At 39.6% G+C, this 22,029-nt stretch overlaps 2 protein-coding genes across 15 annotated transcripts in view; one reads left to right on the forward strand and one right to left on the reverse strand.

Annotated features, from left to right (window-relative positions):
• Nucleotides 1–11,232, forward strand: part of Gclm (Glutamate-cysteine ligase modifier subunit) — a 19,885-nt gene extending 8,653 nt beyond the window's left edge. For 9 of the 10 annotated variants that reach the window (XM_022834327.2, XM_022834329.2, XM_022834328.2 and 6 more), the window contains 4 exons: nt 7,598–7,724; nt 8,914–9,045; nt 9,356–9,595; nt 9,768–10,217. In XM_022834327.2, the coding sequence (XP_022690062.1) occupies nt 7,598–7,724; nt 8,914–9,045; nt 9,356–9,595; nt 9,768–9,907 (639 nt within the window). In that variant the 3' untranslated portion in view covers nt 9,908–10,217. Of the gene's footprint in view, nt 1–7,597; nt 7,725–8,913; nt 9,046–9,355; nt 9,596–9,767; nt 10,218–10,480 lie in introns of those variants that run through there. The other variant, XR_002680779.2, reaches the window with a different exon arrangement.
• Nucleotides 11,233–13,815: 2,583 nt separating this feature from the next.
• LOC111261092 (retinol dehydrogenase 5) overlaps nt 13,816–22,029 on the reverse strand; it is a 12,426-nt gene continuing 4,212 nt past the window's right edge. For all 5 annotated transcript variants that reach the window (XM_022834317.2, XM_022834319.2, XM_022834320.2 and 2 more), the window contains exons 2-7: nt 19,389–19,697; nt 16,137–16,415; nt 15,652–15,804; nt 15,100–15,262; nt 14,735–14,852; nt 13,816–14,461 (exon numbers count right to left, since the gene is read on the reverse strand). In XM_022834317.2, coding sequence (XP_022690052.1) covers nt 14,234–14,461; nt 14,735–14,852; nt 15,100–15,262; nt 15,652–15,804; nt 16,137–16,415; nt 19,389–19,697 — 1,250 coding nt within the window. In that variant the 3' untranslated portion in view covers nt 13,816–14,233. The remainder of the gene's footprint in view (nt 14,462–14,734; nt 14,853–15,099; nt 15,263–15,651; nt 15,805–16,136; nt 16,416–19,388; nt 19,698–22,029) is intronic.

The following is a 22,029-nucleotide window of genomic DNA, read 5'->3' on the forward strand; positions in this document are numbered from 1 at the left end:
TATATATATATATATATGTTCTCTGAATTTGGTGGGATCGACAGAAAATCGTGTATTATGAGTGGTTGCCCCAGTATGATTAGCTCGCGTCTCTACTATAAACAGATAAGAAGATTACAACGCACAACTAAAAAGATTGACTGGAATTTGTGTGAAAAATAAGCATCGATAATTCCAGACCGTACATTTTAGTTACTCGACAAAAGCTGAAAGAACCTGAACGGTGGATTGAGGATCCGGTCATCCGCTGGATGACCCGGATCTTGCACCATTCGACGATCCTCTGTTTCGGCCTTTCTAAAACTCCCCCAGATGTATTAATTTAGTCTCATAAGGGAACGCCAAAATCACCGGCCACTGATCCTTGTTTAGAAGCGGTAAAAGTTCCACCGTGATCGTATGATGATGATGATAGAAAAATGACATAAGGTCATAGAACAGAACGGCGTATATATAGCTTAGTAAGATTACTTAGATATAAAAATACACAAAATATTTGCCTTAAAAATGATCAAACCTGTTTGACAAGCCAGTACATTTAATGCGGCCACAGACATTTGATGTGCACCAAGAGCTTTCTAAATTTGGTTACTATTCGAGTAATTGCAGTATGTCGCTAGGTCAGGGGCTGTTTTTGCAAGTTCGACAAATGTATTGTCTAAAACTGTATTCCTTGCTTGCACTGAGTCGTAAAGAGGATCGTGACGGACGCTATACGATAATAAATGTAATAATGATCAACCGCAGTGTATTCGATGCTCCAGTCTTTTCACCCGTTACGTGACTACTGGCGTACCGCAGATTCTGATGGTTTACGTATTACAAACCTACGCATCGTATAAGAGGCCAAATACGATAGTTTGGTTGCAATGTCAACGCATTCGCCTTGTCGGCACTATCGAGCTTAATCTATTTAGAAATATATTTAAAATGAAATACGCTGATTATTAAAAAGAGGCATAATTCTTTGTTGTACGTTTTTTGCATCTGAAACATCTGTTCGCATATATTCGATAGAACGCAGTACCAATGACGTTAGAGCTCCGGTTAGATTGCTAGATTTTATTGTTACACCATTAGGCCTGGTGCGCAAACAAGTCGTCTCGTATGGAGTTTCTGTTACCCCCCGTAGTGTGCCCGTATCGCCAATAACATCTGTAACAGCGGCAACAATGTCGCGATTGAAATGCGTCAACTGCCAAAGCGTTTGGCAGGGCCGACGCTGCGTAAATGTCGTAAACTGGTATTGTTTCCACACAAAAGGTCGACGCGACGATTTTGTAGCGTTGTCACGTCTTTAGCGACTAGCGGATGCAGTTATCGCTCCCCGAACCATTGAATCACTCGCTTTGCTTTCTATTCTATCGTATGTGACATGTCCAGCCTTTCTTCCAGTGTAAAAGCACCATGATTTCTCTGTTGCAGCTGTCTTGTTGTTCCGTAGCTTTGCTCAAAACGGCGATTGTAAAACGACAACCGCTCGGCATTTCAACTACTGCTCCTAATCTTTGTTACTACCCCTATCGTCACGTACGGGATCCAAATATAGCGGATATTATGTATGGTAGACGTGGTATCCGCCAGTGAATTGCTACTTGATATTGGTGCCAGATCAAATGAGTGACTAAATGAAGACGAAATAGAAGGAGGCACTGAGAGGCATTTTGACAACTTGTTATCTCTCATTGCCGCGACGAGCTAATACGACCCTTAACGTCACACAAACAGTTAACTAGTCATTGATTATGTTTAAGTGTTCTCTTTTATGGCTATCCTGTGACCTTTTCTGTATTGAAACCAGCAGATTTAGTTGAAGGGCAGACTATCAGTTGAGATATAGGTATCACATGTTTGTGGCGTCTTTTTCACACACACACACACACACACGTACACAGCCTCGCAGAAGAAATTCTGGTTACTCTCACGTTTACATGCTACTGACATTTGGCATTGTGGCTCATATTTGAAAAAATCGGTAGGTTTTTGCAATTTTTAGACGGCCTGATCATAAAGGCTCGCTATAGGTCGTACCATGCATGTTGAAATTAGACAGCGCCGTTAGGCGACAGTGTGTAAAAGTATACTATGGGTTGATTCATTAGAAAAAAACTCAGGAAATAGCTCCAACAGTCTATTGGTTTGATACTATATGAATTATGCGCAATAGAAAAGCTGAAATAGTTCGAACAGTCAGACTCTTCATCATTGGCCTTTCGAAGTAAAACATACTTATAGGGATGGCAATCAATGAAGATGACAATAGCACATTTATATATACGGAATGTATACCTCGTTACACTCCGATCCACTTGTATGAAGTTGCGATCTGCTAACAAATGGATAATATAAAAATATGGTGTTTCTAAACAACGAATTTAGTTGTTCTTATGATCAATAGAAGAGTTTTCCCGTTTGTTTAGCTGAAGTAACGAAGGTAGTGGTAATGTCGGCGACACTAAGCCTACGATTGGCTCGCGATCAACTGGCTAGGCGCAGGGGGAAGTCGATCGTTTAATGGGTTAACTATTGTAATTGGTAGTCGTTTTTTTTTTCATTACTTGACAAAGTACGTTTTACAACATAGCTTGAAAAGTCAGAGAGTAGTGAGATAAAAGGGAAACAGTGAAATTGAAAAACAAGTCAGCTGCATTTCATAAGAACAGTTAGACCAACACCACACATGCCACATGGCGTACGGCAATTTATGATCGTAACGACAACACAAACGATAGCAGTTAGTTTTTCTGGGCCGCTGTTGCCTCTCCGAGCCACCCAATGTCGAAATGCGTTCCATATAATTACTTAACCCAGTACTATATACTAGGATTGTTCTTGAAGTTCAGCAAAATCTAATGCTTCTACGTTGACCAGCTCAAAATATGCAGAGCTTCGATCAAACCACTTCTCTCGAGTAAGAAGGATACGAGGTAAGTTTGCCATAGATATATATAGTAGAAATATCGAGTCTGCGTTTTGTATTAACACACAGCAGTGTGAGACATCAGAACAGTTAGTTAGTTGTGCCGACGCGGAAATTCGAACGCAGCTCTTATGCTTATTTTGGTTACCGCTCATATAACTGAACACATGGAAGACACTCAGTTCGCAGACGACAAGCTGAGTATTAGGGCGCATTGTAGAATTCCGCACTGGGACTTTACCCAATTGGCTACGCTCGGATATTTATAGTAAGGGGCCTGCGTAATACGATTTCCTACAGTTAATAATTCCAGGTGTAAGTAAATTCACGTTTAATATTTCATATAAAAATAGTTCACTTATATGACTAGCTGCTATCATTCCCCGTGGTAAAAAAAACAAAGCTGCGTAACGAAACGCACGGTGAATGGTATTTACTGAAGAGAAAACTCTTATAACATTAGGGTTTACCGTCCCCATGTTCTTATCGCTGTTGTTCTATGTTATGGGCGGGTAGGGGTCACATGAGACAGGATGCTGCAGCGACAAATAGCGCCATTATCTACGCTACGTTTTTTGCGTAGATATTGTAGAAATATTGTAGAAATTGTGCTACGTTTGTAGCGTCTACCAAAACTCGAGTGGACTGCACCTTTGGAATCAAGGAAGTCAATTCGTACGCTTTATGCGACGCTCAGATTTACCTTCTGTTAAATATAAATAGGTTGTTGTTAGAGTATATTAGTCCAGAGCGATAAAAGACATATTGGCAGGTGTTTATTTACTGTAATTTTGTGACTAGCAAGTTAAGATTTACTCAATCAGATCTTTCTGCTGCTCCTCGACACAGTAAGTTACTTCCCGAAACTCACTTACAAATAGTTATTATACGACACCCGGGTAATATGTGTGAGTTAGGATAAAAAAAAAGAGTGCTCCGACCGTTTGCGAAGCGAAAAAAGACATTGTATCACGCGTTAACCACTAATCTGACCGAGACCCAGCCAGCTCATATTGCTTGCTGCATACGCCTTGCTGTTTGTAACATCAAACTCGACCACATATTGGTAATGACGATCTAGCGGCTTAAATGCATGTGGCATTGCGCTTATCGGTCACTGATACGGCGAGCGATGCCCACCGGAACGGCCGAACATTTCTGTATCATGGGACTGTCATATATGACATACTCAGCGACCTCAGTTTTTACCTGGTCGTCCTTCCCGAGTTTCTGTTAGCGGACCCAGTGCTGCCGCAGCTTGCCGAAGAAAAGGTTATACTCAATAGAGTAGTAACCCCGATGAGTTTGTAGCTCTTCTGACATAGGCACTCCCTTTTGTGGTGAGGTTCGCCAGTCACCAAAAGTAATGCAGCAGCTATCAGAAACATGCATTCACAAAACAGAGTTCGACACTTACTGTTGTTGACAGTTGAGATGTACGTTTGAGGCGACCATAGCCGAGCAGTTCATGATCATAACAAAAAATAGTCCGCACTTGCCTACTTCAAATAGGTCCACCAGGCTAATATACAAACAGATTGTGGTTCAGATACCAGACGCTTTTTCTCCTTTCCCTTTTTGTAGTAATGTTCATTATATTGTTATATTTCTGAAAAATACTCGCATTCAATTATTACTAGTTTGCGCCGAGCTTGTAGAAATCCGCTGAAATAGGATGATGAACGAGATCGTGATGCGTAGTATATGTTCTGGGGGCGAATTTTAGTCAGTGCATTCCCCTGCCCCGCACCTCGTTTAAAAAAGTGAATAGAACATGGCTGTTATACATATACAATATAGTAGCTTTTACGACGTTCTGACTTCATAAAGTAGCGCTAAATGGTGCTACATGTTTATTAAATTTCTCCACGATTTAATTTGTTTGCATCTGTTAATGTGCGTTCTCACATCGTCCAACCTAGCGTCAAATTTGTATGATACAACAGGAGTTAAAATTCACACAGTAATATCTTTCAGCTTGTCAGGTCTCATTTTGGGGGTTCAGCTTGTTTCGACATTATCTGTATATGCCGCATATGTCGAGGCCTCGTGTAACAAAACAATGGAATTTGTGTATTACTTTTTTGCAAAGCGGTACGGACCAGAACGTAATTGCCATATTCCTATGCCCCTTCTAATTTCGTTGATCTATAATAGAGTTAATGGAATTTTCGATTTTTTGTACATCACGTACATGTACGGAAGGACATCATCATAAGGGCCAAAAGATCGCCACAAGGATTTTGAAAAGTTAATTTTGACAAAGCAGAAATGATGTGTTGTGTAAAAACATATATATATATATGTATAATATGCTTCAATGCTATTATGGACAAGTATTTTTATCGACACCATGCTGTTCTCTGGCCTTATAGCTAACGGTAGAATGTTAACGGCACGTTTTAACGTTAGGCAATTATTAAGCATTTTATGGAATGCGAGTGGTGCATTCAATCCGTTTACACGTAACACTAGGCCATTCCAGATCGACCGGCAGGGGCGTTAGTGGCAACTACCGATTTGTCTTTGGCTAGTTCACCTTGGCCCTCGTTGTCCTTAAACTTCTGCAATGGCCAATAGTAACAGCAGAAATTATGCGTTACCTGAAATCAATCAATAATGAGTAGAAAAGACGATAATGGGTAGGCGGAGTTAATGGTTGAATATGGCGGAAATGGGATAACCTTGGGCAACGACATTAACGCATGCTTTTAGAATATTGCCGTCCTCGGAAGAATGACAGAAGAAGATAGTACGTACGAGTAATTTGGAGGTAAAAGGGGCTACGCGAGGGAGGGGGGGGGGTAATCAGAGGCTCGCTCGTTCTCTCATTGGATGGTGAGTATTCGTGGGTGGGTGCGTGAACTGTGTTCATGTCATTATATGTTGACGAACCTTACGGTACCATCTAAAGCGGAGTAGGGAGAAGCACGCTGAGGTAGGTCTACGAGACGAGCAGACCGGTTCGAAGACTTTGGTCTTTGTGAAGCGATAACTCTTCGATACCGTTCTGGATGCACAATCAGCGATTGGTAATGCAGATGGCAAGCTGGAAACACTGTGAAGGCAGATTATGCTAACCTGGCCGCGGGAGAGGCAACACGAATAGGACGGGGTTTAAGCCTGTACGGACGAGCTACTTTGTCCTTGCTGGTCGATATGAGCGTGTACATGCTGCTGAATAATTTATTCAAGACTACGGAAACCAAATGCGGCTCATACAGAAACGCATATCCAACGTATATTCACGAACTAAAAATGACAAAGTGCTTTTGTCGCAATTGGATTTTTTAATGTGCGGTTCAAGGTATTTTGATACTGGTCTATCTATCTTTTTGGCTAAGTAAAAAAACTAGAAACAGGCATTACGTAGGTAGAAAAGGAAGCGCGCGCAAGGCTCCCTGTTCGGATGAACTTTTAGTTCAATGCATTAGCAGTACTCAGGCTTAAATTTCGAAGCTTAGAAACAGTGGGTTAAGCGTTTCGTCGTAATGCGTGGCGATTCTTCAGCCCAGCTTGATACTGTCGACCATGTCAGGATCGAAACTAATAGCCATATGGCTAGTATATGCATCGACATAGAGAGCAAGCAGCTTAATATAATACACCTTAGGCAATAACATTTAATCATTAATTAGTCTATACAATACCTAAATATCTTGATAATATAATAGGTAGGTCATTTATGTCGCACCCATCCATCGACTTCGGCACGATCGAAACTTTCGTCCGGCATTACCTTAATAGTGATGGTTATATCAAACTCTGCCACAGCAGATAGAATCTAATTACTGGCATACTGCTGATCCAGTTTATCCATAGTCAGCCTTTTCTGAGGCGGCCTTATTTGTCCGGGAAACAAGCTAACCGATCACAATATGATGAGACTGAGCAAACCTTCTGATAAACAACTTAAAACACCAGTAAGTATTTCGAACATGACAAATATGGTGGATAGATTGATCGTTCTAATCGTTTCATGTATAGGTATCACAACATAGCGTCACAACAATGTCGTAGATCATAAAACGGATAAACGTCGCAGCATGGTTGAGCCGATTTAGGTAAACAGCATTGATTTAGCGAACCGTAGCGAACACTTTCAGAGAGGCCGCTTCAAGATGATTGGAAATCATAGACTGTACAATGTTTAAATGTGAAAAGATCGATAGTTGATCGTTAGTGGTTGTCAAGTGTAACAAAGCCTGAAGCGCACTCAGCAACCCCATCAATGCGTCGTCAATATATGAAGACTTTCTGCATGTAGCACACTTCCTGGGAAGCTTGGTCGGGGGTTAAAACAGTTATGAATAAGCAGGTGATCTACTTGTCGCTAAAGCTTATAGAAGTAACTGGATATTGCCAGCCCAATAGTTCGAGTATTATACGATCGTTTGTAAGTTTATGAAGGTATTGTATCAGTTTAGTGTGATTATATCTTATCTAGAAAACTGGACACAGCAAGATCCTAGTAAGGACATTTTCTCAAGTTGGAAATGCAGCCTGTGACTAACTAGACGATTAGTGAGCGATATCGATCATATGCTACTAGTTTCGCCTTATGGAACAACAAGGCTTAACACTATTATTGTTATTATATGCTTTAACTTTCGCACTGGCTGACGTGACGCTACGCTACTTACTGTAGGAATTACGTGATTGCCAATCGCATTTCAGGTAGAGTATACCCACGAGAATCATTCATCGGTGGTATCTGCTGAAGACGCAAAAAATGTTCGAACTGTTGTGAAAGTTTTTCTAGCCCCTGGAGATGACGACGCCCTTCGCCAGGCGGTTGAAAAAAGTACGTAAGTTAACGCCTATTTTATGTGGTCGATGAAAGAGGTTAAAAGCAGTTGTCGGTAAAAAGTTGAAATTGGACTCGTGACATACGTTCGCTTATCCTGTAACGACGGCGTCGCAGAGGTCGGCTTCGGTGATTAAAATAGGGAAGATGGAATCACGATTACCAAATGAATATTTAACAGGTGATATGAGAATCTGTTTAAGTGATATAGACAAGGAAAGTATCCCATGTTCAGCGCATTCGGCTGCTCTGTTTTTCCCTAGTATAAATGTTATTGCGTAGAGTTTTATGTGTATCACATACACAGTGGTACGTCTATTGGCACGCTCTTATAATAATAACGCCAACTAAATGCGCTATGATTATTATAAGAGCGTGGAATGGTGAACTATAATTTGTTTATATGTTCGTTACACAGTTGTCACACACTTATTTTGATGTAGACATATGCTTCACGTCATTGTTTCCACACGGGGCAGTAGCATCCCCCAGCATAACTACGAAAAAAAAGCTAGATGCCAAAAATATGTAAGTACAGCGCACCTCGGGAAGTTGCAACAACGCCGTTACTGTGCTATATTCCTAATTGTTTTTTTTATTTTACACAAGTAGGTCAGGTGTGTGCCACCTTCGATTTATAGTGCTGCTAACGCGTTTGTTGCTATTTGGCTATTTTAGTTCAGTTCCCTCTGCGTTCTCACTGCTCCTTCGATACCCTATCAATTTTATCACAAGTTACGATCGTTACATAGCCTGTCACAGGCAATCTTTAGCGTCGATGGGCAAACTTGTGGCAACTAATCGCTCTGTCCGTAAATCATTTTTGGTCACTAATCAGGTCAAAAACGATAGTAAACTCGAATACATGTAACTTCAATAGTCAGTTATTAACGACCAGCGTTGCGTAATTTCTACATAGAAAGTCGTCGAAGTTTGAAATTATTAAGATAAGTTAATGTAAATGAAAATGCTAATACGGATAACGATACGAGACAAAATCGCTCAAATACGGATTTGTTAAATAGTACGTTTACGTACACACACTACATAACGGTCTAGTGGGTGTCACTTACTTCGGCAGAAGTTAACGTGATTTGTTGGAGAGTTGATTGATTAGTTCTGCATCTCACCGCTTGTCCAGCCTATTTGAGAGTTTCAATATGGTTCGTTTTCATTATTTTCGCAGCTTTGTCCCAGTTGTGTCTACAACGAATCGATCTACTTCTGGTGGCCTTCGCCCACCCCACTGGCAGTCACAAGCTCGAACTGCATCATATGCAGCCCACCTGGAGCGTATGCGAAAGCCTTGTTTCACAGGGTACCTAATATCATTATATCTATTATAGAGATATGCTTACTTGGCAATCTATTGCGATACCATATTTTGTGTTTATTATAGCTATTAGTTGTCATTATAAACATGTTACTGTTAGAAGCGACTTAGCGTTAACCCGCCCAGTGTATTTTGTTGAAAATGTTTTATATAGATCGTAACAGGGAAGCCACTGTTTGCTTGTGAACATTTGTCCACAGTGTACAGAGATAAACGAATCTGCTTAGTCTGGGAACATCATGTATGTTAAAGCCATATTAAAATGTTTATGTCATAATGAAACTGCCGTCTCCAGGTGTAGTGGGCAGCGCGGGTGTTGCCGACCTTGACGTCACTCAGCTTCGCGACCTCTATCAGTGGGCGTCGAAACGCGTCAAGCCGACAACGAATCAACTGCACTTCGAATCGGCCATCGCCCTATCCGCCGAGATGACAGAGTTTGCCGCTGAATATAATATTCAACTCTTGACACACGCTGATGAGATAGGCACTGCAGGACCTGTTAACGTAAAAAGGATGCTTGATGGATTCAAAGGCACGTTTCCGCTCCAAGTTCATTATTTGGGTCATGGACGAAGCGGTGATTTCTTCAGTGCGTCCCTTGCGCAGTCTAGCGAGATTTGGCTATGAAGTTGCGCGTATAGCACTTGATATGCTTTCTACGCAAAAAAAGAATAAAATTATTCTGTTTTTTTTTTCACTTATAGATGATGCTGACAAGTGGCATTGCTCGTGGCTGACGCGATACACGGTCACCTTCCGCTGTCGGGGCGTTCTCCACTCAAAGGGCTACATCGCTAAAATTGAACGTGACATCAGCACGCAGAAGACGCGTGGTCCCCAATGAACGAGATATATCCGAAAAGCCTCCAAGGAAGCCGAAATAAATATACTCTCCGTAAGGCAAATTGATAACAGGACTTGATAGTTGTTGCGGGAACTGAAGCTAAGGTTTGTAGAAAGGATCGCTTTAGGTTTCTCGCAACGCAGATAATAAATGATACTTTTATTACGGACGCAAGAATGACAGTATTCCATGCTAACTTTTTTTTTTCGATACGATCAGTAACTTGTTCGATGTATTGGATAAATGAGATGGACTGTTTGCATTTGTCAATAGTACGCGAGCTAAATACACGCAGCTTTGATAAATTCGATTTTGACTTATTTTTTTGGTGCTTTCCTGTCGCTTGAGGGTCACCTTGGTCAAAAGTAGGGATTCCAGCGCCAGGTCTTGCTGATTTTGTCATAATGTATCAGGTTTAGATGAGCGCACCTAAGTGGCAGCCCATGTAGGCAAAAACATGGAATAGAAAATTATTATTTCCAAAAATAAGCTTTCTGTTCAACAGAAAAGTTGTGCGTAATTGACTATGAAGTGCAAGTCATCTCTAATTGATCACATGACATGAGTTGCCAGGTGGATACGTCGATACGAAAATCCAACGGGGCAGATGAGCGAACACTAGGTGAAACCGGGGATCATGTACAATCTACATCATTTACTCTGCCACAAGCTTTCCACCCAGGATTCCAGTGAGCTATAATAGATCGCTGACGATGCATATATACGGACGTCCAAAAGAGGTTTATGCCAAAACAACAATTATATAAACAACATGTATTGTATTTCATAAAATTCGCTTGTATAATTCGTATTGCGCTCGTGTGGACATACTGCCATAGCCTGTTTAATTAACATTACATACGTGATTGTAACACATACGCTGGGAGCTAGCTGGTGGATGATGTCGAACGCATAGCGTTACGCTAACAAGAAACCTTTATTCAAAAAAGATCGATTTTCGCGCGAAAAACTTTACCCTACTTTATCTAAAGGCAACGTTTTTTTTTTTCGGGTAGTTAGAACACAGCGCCACATTTCGCCAAGGACCAATAGGCTGGTTAATCACATGTATGTAGCGTACGTTAGTCATGTTAAATACCAGTTAAAAACCTGTGTACATTTTACTCTATATTTGACATAATAAGAAAATAATTGACACAATCTGATGAAAACATAAGGAAAAAATCATCTCACTTAAGCAGAATTTTCATACAGCCAATTATCATCGATAGAAGCAGCGGTTTGTAGGTCCTTCTTCTACTATTATCTATAGATTTAGATGTTCTAGACGACCTGAGAATAAATAAAGGACTATAGACCAAACAGTTGGTTATGATGGTGGTGAAATGATACGATAGTAGCAACTGTATGAACCGATATCTAAAGTCAACAAAAGTTATTCCTTGAGCAAAAAATTATTAGACACATATAGCAGAAATGAAGAACGAGCTAGTGGACAAAACCACTTCAATACAATGAATGCTTTGATCGTGCTTCATTTTTTCGGTAGAAATGTCTATTCCATGTGTAGACTATATATATATATATATCAAGAATCCTTTGTTATTTAAGGATTGGTCCCGTGGTACACTCTTCGCATTTTATTCCCTTTAGGTTGCAAAAAAGGTTCTACCTGATTGCTTTATACCGCTGAATTACTATAAAAATAGTAGAAATGGTAAGGCGATGAAAGGTTACGACAATTATCGTTTGATATAAATACTAGGAATATATCTGAGCTGTCAGACTATGAGAACAGGTTCACAGGATTTGATTAAAAGTAAAACAAGAAACTTGCGAGCTAAGTGGCAGCGTCCCTTTGAGCAGAAACTTACGTCGTTCATAAATTTACATGTATTACAACTTGATCCGACTAAACGCTCATCTAACTAAGCGTGACAAATTTTAATCAACGTAAATGGACGCAGGATAATATTGTGTTGGCAATACGAAAGAACTAGATCGTTTTTCTTTTTGTTAACCTGTGTTAATTTCTTAATTTTTTTTTTTTTGTTTATATACGCAATACTAGATTTACGAAACTGTACGAGCAGGTATTACATACAATAATCATTTTCATCAAAGAGCATTGCGAACGTTATTGTTAAATAAATACATTATGTCGGCACTAACGATATGCGTACAGATATGAAACGTTAGAAAGCAGAGTCGAGCTAGACGGTGTTTGCGTGGAAATAAAGCAAAACGGACCCGACGAAGAACAGACAATATGTTGATTCAGCAAAGGAGAACAAGACGGGCCTTTGTGATTTATAACAGTTTCTGTTAAATTTATATATATATATATATATATATATATATATATATATATACTGCGTAGTACACCACTTTGATTTGCGACTTATCGCTGAAATGTAGACACCGTATGAAATATGCTATTATAAATACTTCGTTAAAAATATTGGCATATTCCTAGATAACAATAATCGTTGATAGCGACTGCGCGATCGGCCAGTTTCCTGAGACGAAACGAGTGATAAATGTGTAAATACGATGTCCTGATTCCACGATCCTTAACTCGAGAAAGATAAGTATTGCAGCTATCGAAAAGCGTATACATACAAACAATCAACTCATTGAACGAGATAGCGGACAGAAGGATCGATCTCTTTGTAGAGGTTTGCTGAGCACTTTACAGCGAGGCTTCACGTCACAATGTTCGAGGTTTTCATTATTTAAAACAAGCAGGCTATAGGTAGGCTCAAACCCAAACGATACGTTTTTTGCCAAAGTAAATCGACTGCTTCGTGCGTATAGTACGTGCTCGATGGCACATGAAGATCGCTTCGGGTTCTGTTCTCCATGGTAAAGATTAGCATTCTAAATCTTCCAATCGGCTTCCTCGAAACATTCCAGTCTCCAGTATTCGCTCAAGAGATATGGCTATGTAGGCGCAAGCAAACAAGCAAATGCCACCTTTGTACGACCTCCCTTACTATGAACCTATCACATTGATACGACTCCCTTTCTACGGGTAACTCTGCGATAGGTATTCGAATCGGGAACTCGTACTTCTCAGTATTTATAGGTAGATGAGGCTGCTCACATTAGACCCTAGCATCGTACCTTAGGATTTAATACGACACACCGTGCGCGCATTAAACAGCAGTAGTGACAACAAAAATTCATTGTAACTTCGAGTTTATTTAAATTTATTAAATACGCATATACAAACATAGATACAGTAATGACGTATGAGTAATCATCGCATCACTATTAAAGCTCGTAAAATAGACGAGGGGCATATAAAGGAAAAATTGGGACTAAAATATATCACTGTCTGGTATAACTGGAAGACACAATTTATGCGATGATCCATACTGCTCAAAGGGCAACTGCCAGCAACTGTAAGACGTTGACAGAATTGCGCTTAATTCATGGCTTCACTTAAGTTAGCTGTTTTTGTAACTAGCTTTTTGAAGGTATAGTGATTATTGCCTTTAGGAGACTCGACACAACTCATCGACGCACTAACGCAACGCTCTTCAACCTATTTTACTGCAGGGCCATTTTACAGGTGACGAGAAAAAAATTGAAGAAGTTAGACATTGTAAGGCAGTAATTAATTACTGATTAAATAGGTATAAAGGTTACTATTTACAGCTCTGGATGTTACAATAAATTTGCTAAGCTAAATTTGGTCCATTCGAAAACGACTTCTCGTTGCTTGTCGAAGGCAAAAGTCTCATTGCTAAAAATAGCGGCTTTTTATTGCAGGCTTATGACTGTGAAGATTTTTCTCTGCAGTTTGAATCATTTAGAATACGCGATGCTTAGAAATCTAGACAACGGGCTGTCTAAAATAACCAGGGTCTGAACTGCTAATTACATCGTATCTTCTACCGCAAACTGAAACGTTTAGGAAATGTAAAGAAAATAGAGTGTAATTATTTTACCGACAATTTATTAGCGGTCCATAATTTCAAAAAGCATTCATTGCAGGGAAAGTTCTCTCAATAAATTGATGGCAATTACTCACCTAAAAGATCATTAGTTATTTTTGCCTCATCTTACCATTGTATTGCTCTCGTAAAAAATTTCGGATTAACTCAGACTGTACACGCGTCACTATTGCACGTAGCATGACATGTCGGTCAGCGGTCGGGTCGCCACGTATTTTTCTAACGTTAAATTTTGTTCGGCATTTTTTTTTTCGAAATGACTCTTTTTTTTGTGTGCGGCTAGACAGTGCTGAATATGTTTAGGCGATTACATTTAGGTCGCTATATGTCTGTGCACGTTTTTATAGAAACGTAGTATTCGTGCAAAAAGCTGAACTTGGTTGTCGTTGTACATAAGTCAGTCTTAACCATATCGTCCTGGTAAAAAATTTCGTCCGAGAGCCAGCACGTAATGTATATTATGGTTGAAACACGCCATAAACTCAGTGGGAAGACTTGAAATTAACTTTGAAAATAAAAAAGTTGAGAGCCGGTCGCATTCGTAACTTGTCTTCGGAAATCGTGCGCTAATAGCATGCTCAAAACACCACATCGGGAACCTTAGGTCGTCTTGACACAGATAGCCGAAGTCCTATCAGAGAAAAAGAACCCACAGATATGGAATACATTATGTGTATTAATTTATTCTAACCCTTATTAAAGTAATGTATCAATCATGGGTTACAGGTTGTCGAAGCAAATGGGATAGAAGAATAACGCTTGAAAATCTTCAAGATATCTGACTTCAAAATTTTCACAAATTTGATTCACAGAAACAGAATATTCGTTATGCAACTAAAACCTTAAAATTACAAAAAAAAAAGAGTCTCAAACATTCGAACATCGAACTACGTCGAGTTCTCACCTGTGTCATGATGCGGCTTCTCTTCAACAACTTTGTCCCGTAACTTTCTTTTTGTTCAGCCGACAGCGCAGACCATTGACCGTCGAGCTCCTTGGTTGTCACTGGTATTATTGATGTCCTAAATTTGAATGAAATAATAAGTAATTGGCCAACAGAAATACCAACGATAACTTTCTATCAGTAAAGCGTTATAAACAAGAGCTTAATGTTAACAAGCAATTAGGTTTTAGGTTCTTAACTGACTTCCGGCCTAGAGTGCCTCATCACAACTAACCTAATCCTAGTGACCTACTGGATATCCCAGCTCCATTAACGTACCCTACTAAATATACTATAATAAACGAACACGCCAGTGAAATACAGACCTGTACATATTGGGTTCGATAGAGCAAACCTGAATCCCAAACGGACCCAATTCTGCTCGCAAGCCATCGCACAGCGCTTTAGCGGCGTGCTTTGTCATCGAGTACGCTACAAGCGTAGGCGGTGCAAATCGCGCTGACCAACTGGTAGTAACTACCAAACGTCCTGATAGAAGACAATCATCCAAACGAAGCGTTAGAAATCCTATGTAGTTGCACAAATAACCACATTGTGATAAGGAATGATCCACCGAGTGAAAATACAAAGCAGCTATATCGATATAAAGTATCCAGGTTGACGAACAAGCCGCCACTCAAATTCGTGTACTTATTCAATAGTAAGTGAAAATACTACTGATGCTGCCTGCCTTGTCGACTCACATCTGCCAAACAAAAACATAATGAGAACTATTAGGATCTTGTTTCGACCCCATGGTAGGCGGATTGGAGCTGGACCGATAGGGATCCTTGGCATAGTTACCGATACTGCTTACTGAATATAGTATCTAAGTTTTTTTTTTTCACAGATAACAAATAATTAAAGCAAGATCAAACCTTTTGATTTACGTAGAAGTGGTGCGAACGCCTGGAACGTTCGAATGACTCCAAATGTGTTGACATTGAATAGTTGTTGTATTTTTTCTATCGACATCCATTCGAGGTACCCGTAGGTGCCGATCCCAGCGTTAGCGACCACCGCCCACAGCTCTGCGAAAGGCGCACAAAGGGCCACATGCTGGATAAGTTAAACGGTTATATCTCGTGTTATAAAGAGGCTTTACCGAACCGATGTTCGCTTGTCAGTTGTGATTATTAAGGTTTTGCAACGTGTCTTCGATGACTGTGGGTGTGGTGTGATCTTAGCCTTATAAAGTAAGAACAGCGTAATCGGGCTCGACGAGAGCCTTCAGAAGTGATCAAAAGACCACCTGCAGAGGTCTGGGGCGTTAACCCTAGTAGTTTCTATGGTATAACTAATTAGCTTAGTCTTTGATGTAGACGAGTTAAGTAAATTGTTATTTCAGTATATGCGTATTAACCTTGTCCGTTGAGATGGCTTTTAACCTCTTTGACCGCTAGTTGAAGACTTTCTTCGCTCGTAACGTCACAGGGTACGACAGTTAATCCCGGTTCCAGGCTTTTGTCGCCGGCACCTTTTGAGGCTCTACTACCTTCTTCATTAAGTCTGTCTGCCTCACCCGCGTCCTTGAGCAATTTCACGGCTCCAGAACCTTCAGGAAAGAGACATCCTGCAAATACTTGGTATCCCTGAGATCTTAGCTTCAAACTTAAATGGTATCCAAAGCCGCTATCGCACCCTGTAAGCATATTAACGAGCATATGATATTCGGTTAGCTCGCTGGTAATGCTCGATGCCAAGAAGCACGGCGGAATAAATGAATTCCAGCAGTCATAGACTGATTTAAGCGACTCTGTGTGTAGAAAGGCATGTGAGTAGTTCTACCATAATTCTACAGTAAATAGCGCTACTTTAGCTCAGTAACGTAGCCGAAATTCTGCTTAGTAATTGGCCACTCATGCCGAACGCAACGTCATATGTAGGTATAATAAGAAATTTAGATTGATCCTCCGCTGCTGTTTACCGTCAATGTTCACTTCGATTTTTCCTCTAATGTAACCAAATCCTATAGTAGTTCACTAGTTTTTTTAGCACTAAGTAATGGACTAGCAGTTTAGGCATTTATAACATAGCAGGATACCTTCAATATAAGCAAGTGTTTTCAATGCAAAATGAAGGGTTAATCCCAACAAGTGGGCATTGGAGAGCGTTTCTTCTTGCTGCAACTGCAGTCCAATCTTGGCTGTCTCTGCCGGTAGCCGCGCGGAAAAGAAAACTGGGAAAGCAAGTAAAAATCGAATTCCGATAGTCGGACGGCATATAACAGAGATCTGAATGAGCGTTCTCTATATATTTCGGGCCGACCGGTTCGATATTCATGGTTTAAGAACAAGACCCCAAAAAAAAGCCAGGCGGATCCGATGCAGTATCAGACAGTCATCAGCACATGCTATTTAGCCAAATGGCCACATTAATTATAGTTGCAGATGCTGTTATAGCTTTTGTTTACAGAGGGCTCGTTTATCTTCAATCATAGTTCCATGTAGAGTGTACTAAACTACATTGGAATGGCAAATATTGTCGAAAATCCTATCATAGGTTTTGTTTGTTTACCGTTGCTCAGACGGCGGGAAAAGGAGTGTTATAAGTTTTTCTGATGTTTTTATCATTGGCTATAAAGGTTTAATGCGGCTTATATAGTGGACCCAAAGAAACTTTCACGAGTACAGGGTAACTTTTAAAGTACGAAAAATTTACGGTCTCGTATGACGTTACTCAGCCTTATAGGTAATATTACAACATATAATATCAATAGGGTATTTAATCGGTACGATTCTCGGTCTGACCAATTGGAGCTGTGGTTAATAACTTGATAACATGCATTTTTTCTATAATTAAGGAGTACGGAAATGTATCGTAGGTCAATAATGATTACCGGGACTCCTCCGCCAAGCAAATAAGCTTCTCGCTATAGCACGCCTTACTAGACCTTTCACTTGGATCTTCCCTTGTAAAATATGTCTCATTTTTGCTCATATAGCGAACCATTATGCTTTTCGGAGGCCCGGAAAATTTTCAGTCGTAACAAGCTTCGTTTAGGCATGTTTTTCTATTAACAATAGATACTATCAAAAGTAAGCAATGAATACCATGCGTGTGATGTAGAGTGCGATTCAAAGAAAGATTCCCGGTCCAAAGTCCTGTATTCCTTTGAGCCTATGTTTTATTAAGGAACTGAATAAGGAAATACACAGGCGTAATTTACAATTGTTGCCAGCTGACCACTATTATATACCACATATATATATATATATATATATATATATATAAACACAGTGACAAAAATACGTGTAGGAAATTCAGCTATACATAAGGGATGTGTCTAATCCTGAAACAGAGAAAGATACGGCGACTTCTGCAGTCTCATAACAAAAGCCTGCCATAGGGGACCTCCAGGTTCAGGTCAAATAAAAAACAAAGACATCTTCATTTGTTATTATTTATTATACAAATGATCTTCAATGACAGTATTTTTTAGCTTTCTGCATTAAAGAGGAACGGGTGAAACGCTATTGTCGTTTTACGCTTCATTCCACAAATGATAATAGCGTCAAATATCTGTTTCCGTAGTAACATATCGCTAGTTGAACGCCTGAACGGTAAACAGCAAAGCACTATATTCATCGAGATATAAAAATATAATAAGACATATTGGGGTCTCGGCTGTAGAAAGCATGGCATTAGTACCTGCATAACCATTTGTGCAAAGTCACACATGACCGATTACCTAGCAGATAGCGTAGACAACAAATAAATGCCTGGGGGTATTCGAAACAGTAAGTAGCTAGACGACAAGCAACAAGTATTACATTATTAAGCATTAACAGATAAAAAAAAAAGAAGTGTTTGGATGAAGGAAGCGATTATATTTAACAGATAGGCAATTCGCGACGCTGAGCAAAAATTTAAAAAAAAATAAACATGGCTACTTTTTATGTTTAATTATATATATATATAAATATAGACAATAATTAGCGACAGAATTGCAACTATACAAAACCCGCTGTGTAGCGTCACACATACATATGTGATATCCGTCTATTTATATTTATATACCCTAACTTGTACTTACCTACGTTTGCTGCAGTTGGCAAAACAAGACACAAGACGAGCCGTGTGTGCCAGGAGTATACATTCTTTTTTTACAAGTCAACTATCGATACTGTATTTAGTAAATAACTATTTTAACTTTAAATATTTTAACGTGTCACACCATAAACTTCAAGTCAAGCATCATGTGGCTTGTCCAGTCAGAAACTTATACGTTCATCACGCGTGCAATGCTCAATGAAAGTGGAAAAAATTGCCTAAAGGTAACTTAGTTGTTAATCAAATGAGTTAACGATTGGCCCGACTCGTTGTGTATGTTCTTTTGAGTCTTTCTACCTCAGGATACTGAGCCTTGATAGTCTTCATCTAATACAAAAATAAATAAAGCTAAGTTTTATTTAAAAAGCATATACGTGTTGCTTAGCGGTAAAGCACGAGAAATAGAGTCGGTATTACTTAGTCGGCTCAACCCACTTCTGGTTTTGATGTCCATATGGGGAAATTTGCTAAATTTTACTTTACTTTACTAATTTACGTGACACAATAAAGTCAAAAATAAAATTTTGTAAACACTGAATAAACACACCCCAAAAGAACTAACCTGTAATGAAGACCGCCTTTCCCTTCGACGACAGCCGGACCAGGTTAAGGACAATCAGCACTATCTGAGCAATTAAAAAAGCGATCGTAAGAGAAATCGGAGACAAATAGAGCCATGGAGGAACCCTCCATTGTTCGGCTAATACAAGAAGCTTCTCGCGGACAATGGCCCGGCTAGACAGGAATACAGAAATGACGCCGCACACCAGCCATATTAGCAGACGAGCAAGCCAACCCATTTTGTAAGACGAATTGTGCTGGTTCGGTATGTAGAAGCTGTTGCGCGGGGCCGTCTGTAAATTCTCGCGTACTGCAGAAAACAATGAAAAGTTTATTATTCATCAATCGATTTTCAAGGGAATTAAGTCGTTATTCTCCATAAGCTTGCTCTTGTTTAAACTCTGTGGGCTAGAAAGAACCCAAAGTTCCAGGTAGCTTTCAGTAGCTTCCAGTTCCAGGTCATTGTTTGACATAAGGCAAATGATAATCGTACACAAGTAAAAACGTTCCAGACCTTTTTAGTCCTATAATCGGATGCTTATACCTTGGCACTTCAAAAAAGCGATGCAGGGATCCACCGTTCGTCGATGTGCAGTGGATTCGCCTACTATACTAGGGCAATGGAGAGCGTCTGACGATATTTTTTTGGCTTAAAATTACTTGAAAGTTCTAGCAAACCGCTCATAAGTCCTAAAATAGAAATAGATACAATTTTCTTCGTAGAAACCAATAAACACGGCTAACAGTAATTATTATATAATGAAAATTAGGCGCAAAACAATTATTGAAGCTCTGACTGACAAAGATTTTAGCAGCCGGAGTTCTAAAAGCTGCAACTGACGTGTGACACGCAAAACAGGCAAGTATATTTACAGCTTTGAAAAAGCAGGTTCTATACGTATTAGCTAGAATACTTGTTCTGCTAAATTAAACTGGTTGAATTAAATTGCTTTACCTTGTCTAATTACTATGCACTGAATCGTTTTCCGCCATTGCCCGATATCGTTTACCCTATACTGTCTACTACGATGATCGTCTGTATTAGCACGGTATCTGCTTATTATTATCTATGCAAAATTCATTCTGTCCCACTACGGACCTTTCAGTACCCCTATCCAGACTACATCACAACCTAACAATGCTGAGTGTCGTTATTTTGGTATAGTATAGTAGTGGTAGAATCTATCCTAGAAAAATTGAACTACTTTTCTATGTTATCGTTTGCCTTTTGATGCGACTCTAATGCGGTTAATTATACCGAACGTGTACAGTATCCTAGAATACTGCTTACTCTTTCGCATTGTGGTCAACTGTGTATAATTCATTTTCAACGTGCATGACGAACCTGCAACTACACGTTATGCATGTGTATCATACATAAAAAATGTTGGTCACCGTCACGGGATATTCAAGGGAAGAAAAGTCGAATAATATCAAACCTGTTTACGGGGCCGAGAGTGACGCAAGATAACTGGTAATAAAAAGGAAATGTATAAGGAAATATGCTGTTTACGTCTGTTTGGTACAGCAGACGTTAACGTATGGTAACTTAACGAAATAGGAGGTCGCACCAAACAGCTGCCTGGTAACACAGTCACTTTCAGTATTATTTTTTGTTTGCTGCGAAGTATTCTGCAGTGGACAGAATAATAATAGGCAAAATTTTTAGATATTCTAAGTATGTTATTTTACAAGGCATCTATGGATCAATTCACGCACCCTAGAAACTCGGGGTCGAGGGTCGCATTGCAAATAATGGATTGGAACCAATTATGGTCCCGTCGAAAGGCATGAAATCTTAATGGCTTGAACTAGACTCGTGTTTCCGCGCTCGTATCAAGATAATTTTGGAGACATATTTAACGCAATTGTTAATGGGATATACGACTGTTTTTGTTCGACACGGGGTTGAAGACCCACTGCACCAACGCCTGATGCTCATTGCTAGTTTCGACGAACATTGTTAAATATCCCGTCACTCATATCGCATCGTTTTTCCTAACTAACTGAGTACAAAAGTCCTATCTTGCTTATGTTAAATCTAACTAGCATAGAACAAAATGAGTACAAGTGCCAAATTCCTAGTACAGAATGAAAATCTAAATAGAATTAAGCAGTTTTTAATAAAACGTGTGGTTCAGCTAATCACATATATGTCTGGCTGGAAAAAGCTTGTTTAGGGAAAAATTAAGCAACACTCACATAAAGCAATTATAATGCCAAAGAAAAGGGAAGACTTATAAGGATGAGTTGTAAGAGTCTAGGGTATGCGCGCACTGGGATAATGGGTGCTAGAAGTATAACTGGAAAAAAAACGTTCGAAATCCCATCATTACAAGCGGCAGAATTATGATATCATCGGTAACTAGTGGCAGTCCAATGCAAGCTACTGCTTTTATCAATAAATAGAAAGTAGAGTAAATAGTCTATTACTGGCTCCAGACTATTTGAAGTCATCGTGCCGCAACGGATATACATACAGCTCTAACCTAGAGATCATTTATTAGGTAATACTGAAGTATATTGGAAGACACATATTAATAAAGGTGTCTTTATTGGTGATAAATGGTACTAGAAAAGATGGCCACTAACTAACTAGAACTTGATAGATAAAAAAAAGCTTGATAAATATGTTCGTCTAT

This window comes from Varroa jacobsoni, unplaced genomic scaffold (assembly GCF_002532875.2).
Source record: "Varroa jacobsoni isolate VJ856 unplaced genomic scaffold, vjacob_1.0 scaffold_517, whole genome shotgun sequence".
In the NCBI taxonomy this organism is placed as follows: Eukaryota; Metazoa; Arthropoda; class Arachnida; order Mesostigmata; family Varroidae; genus Varroa; species Varroa jacobsoni.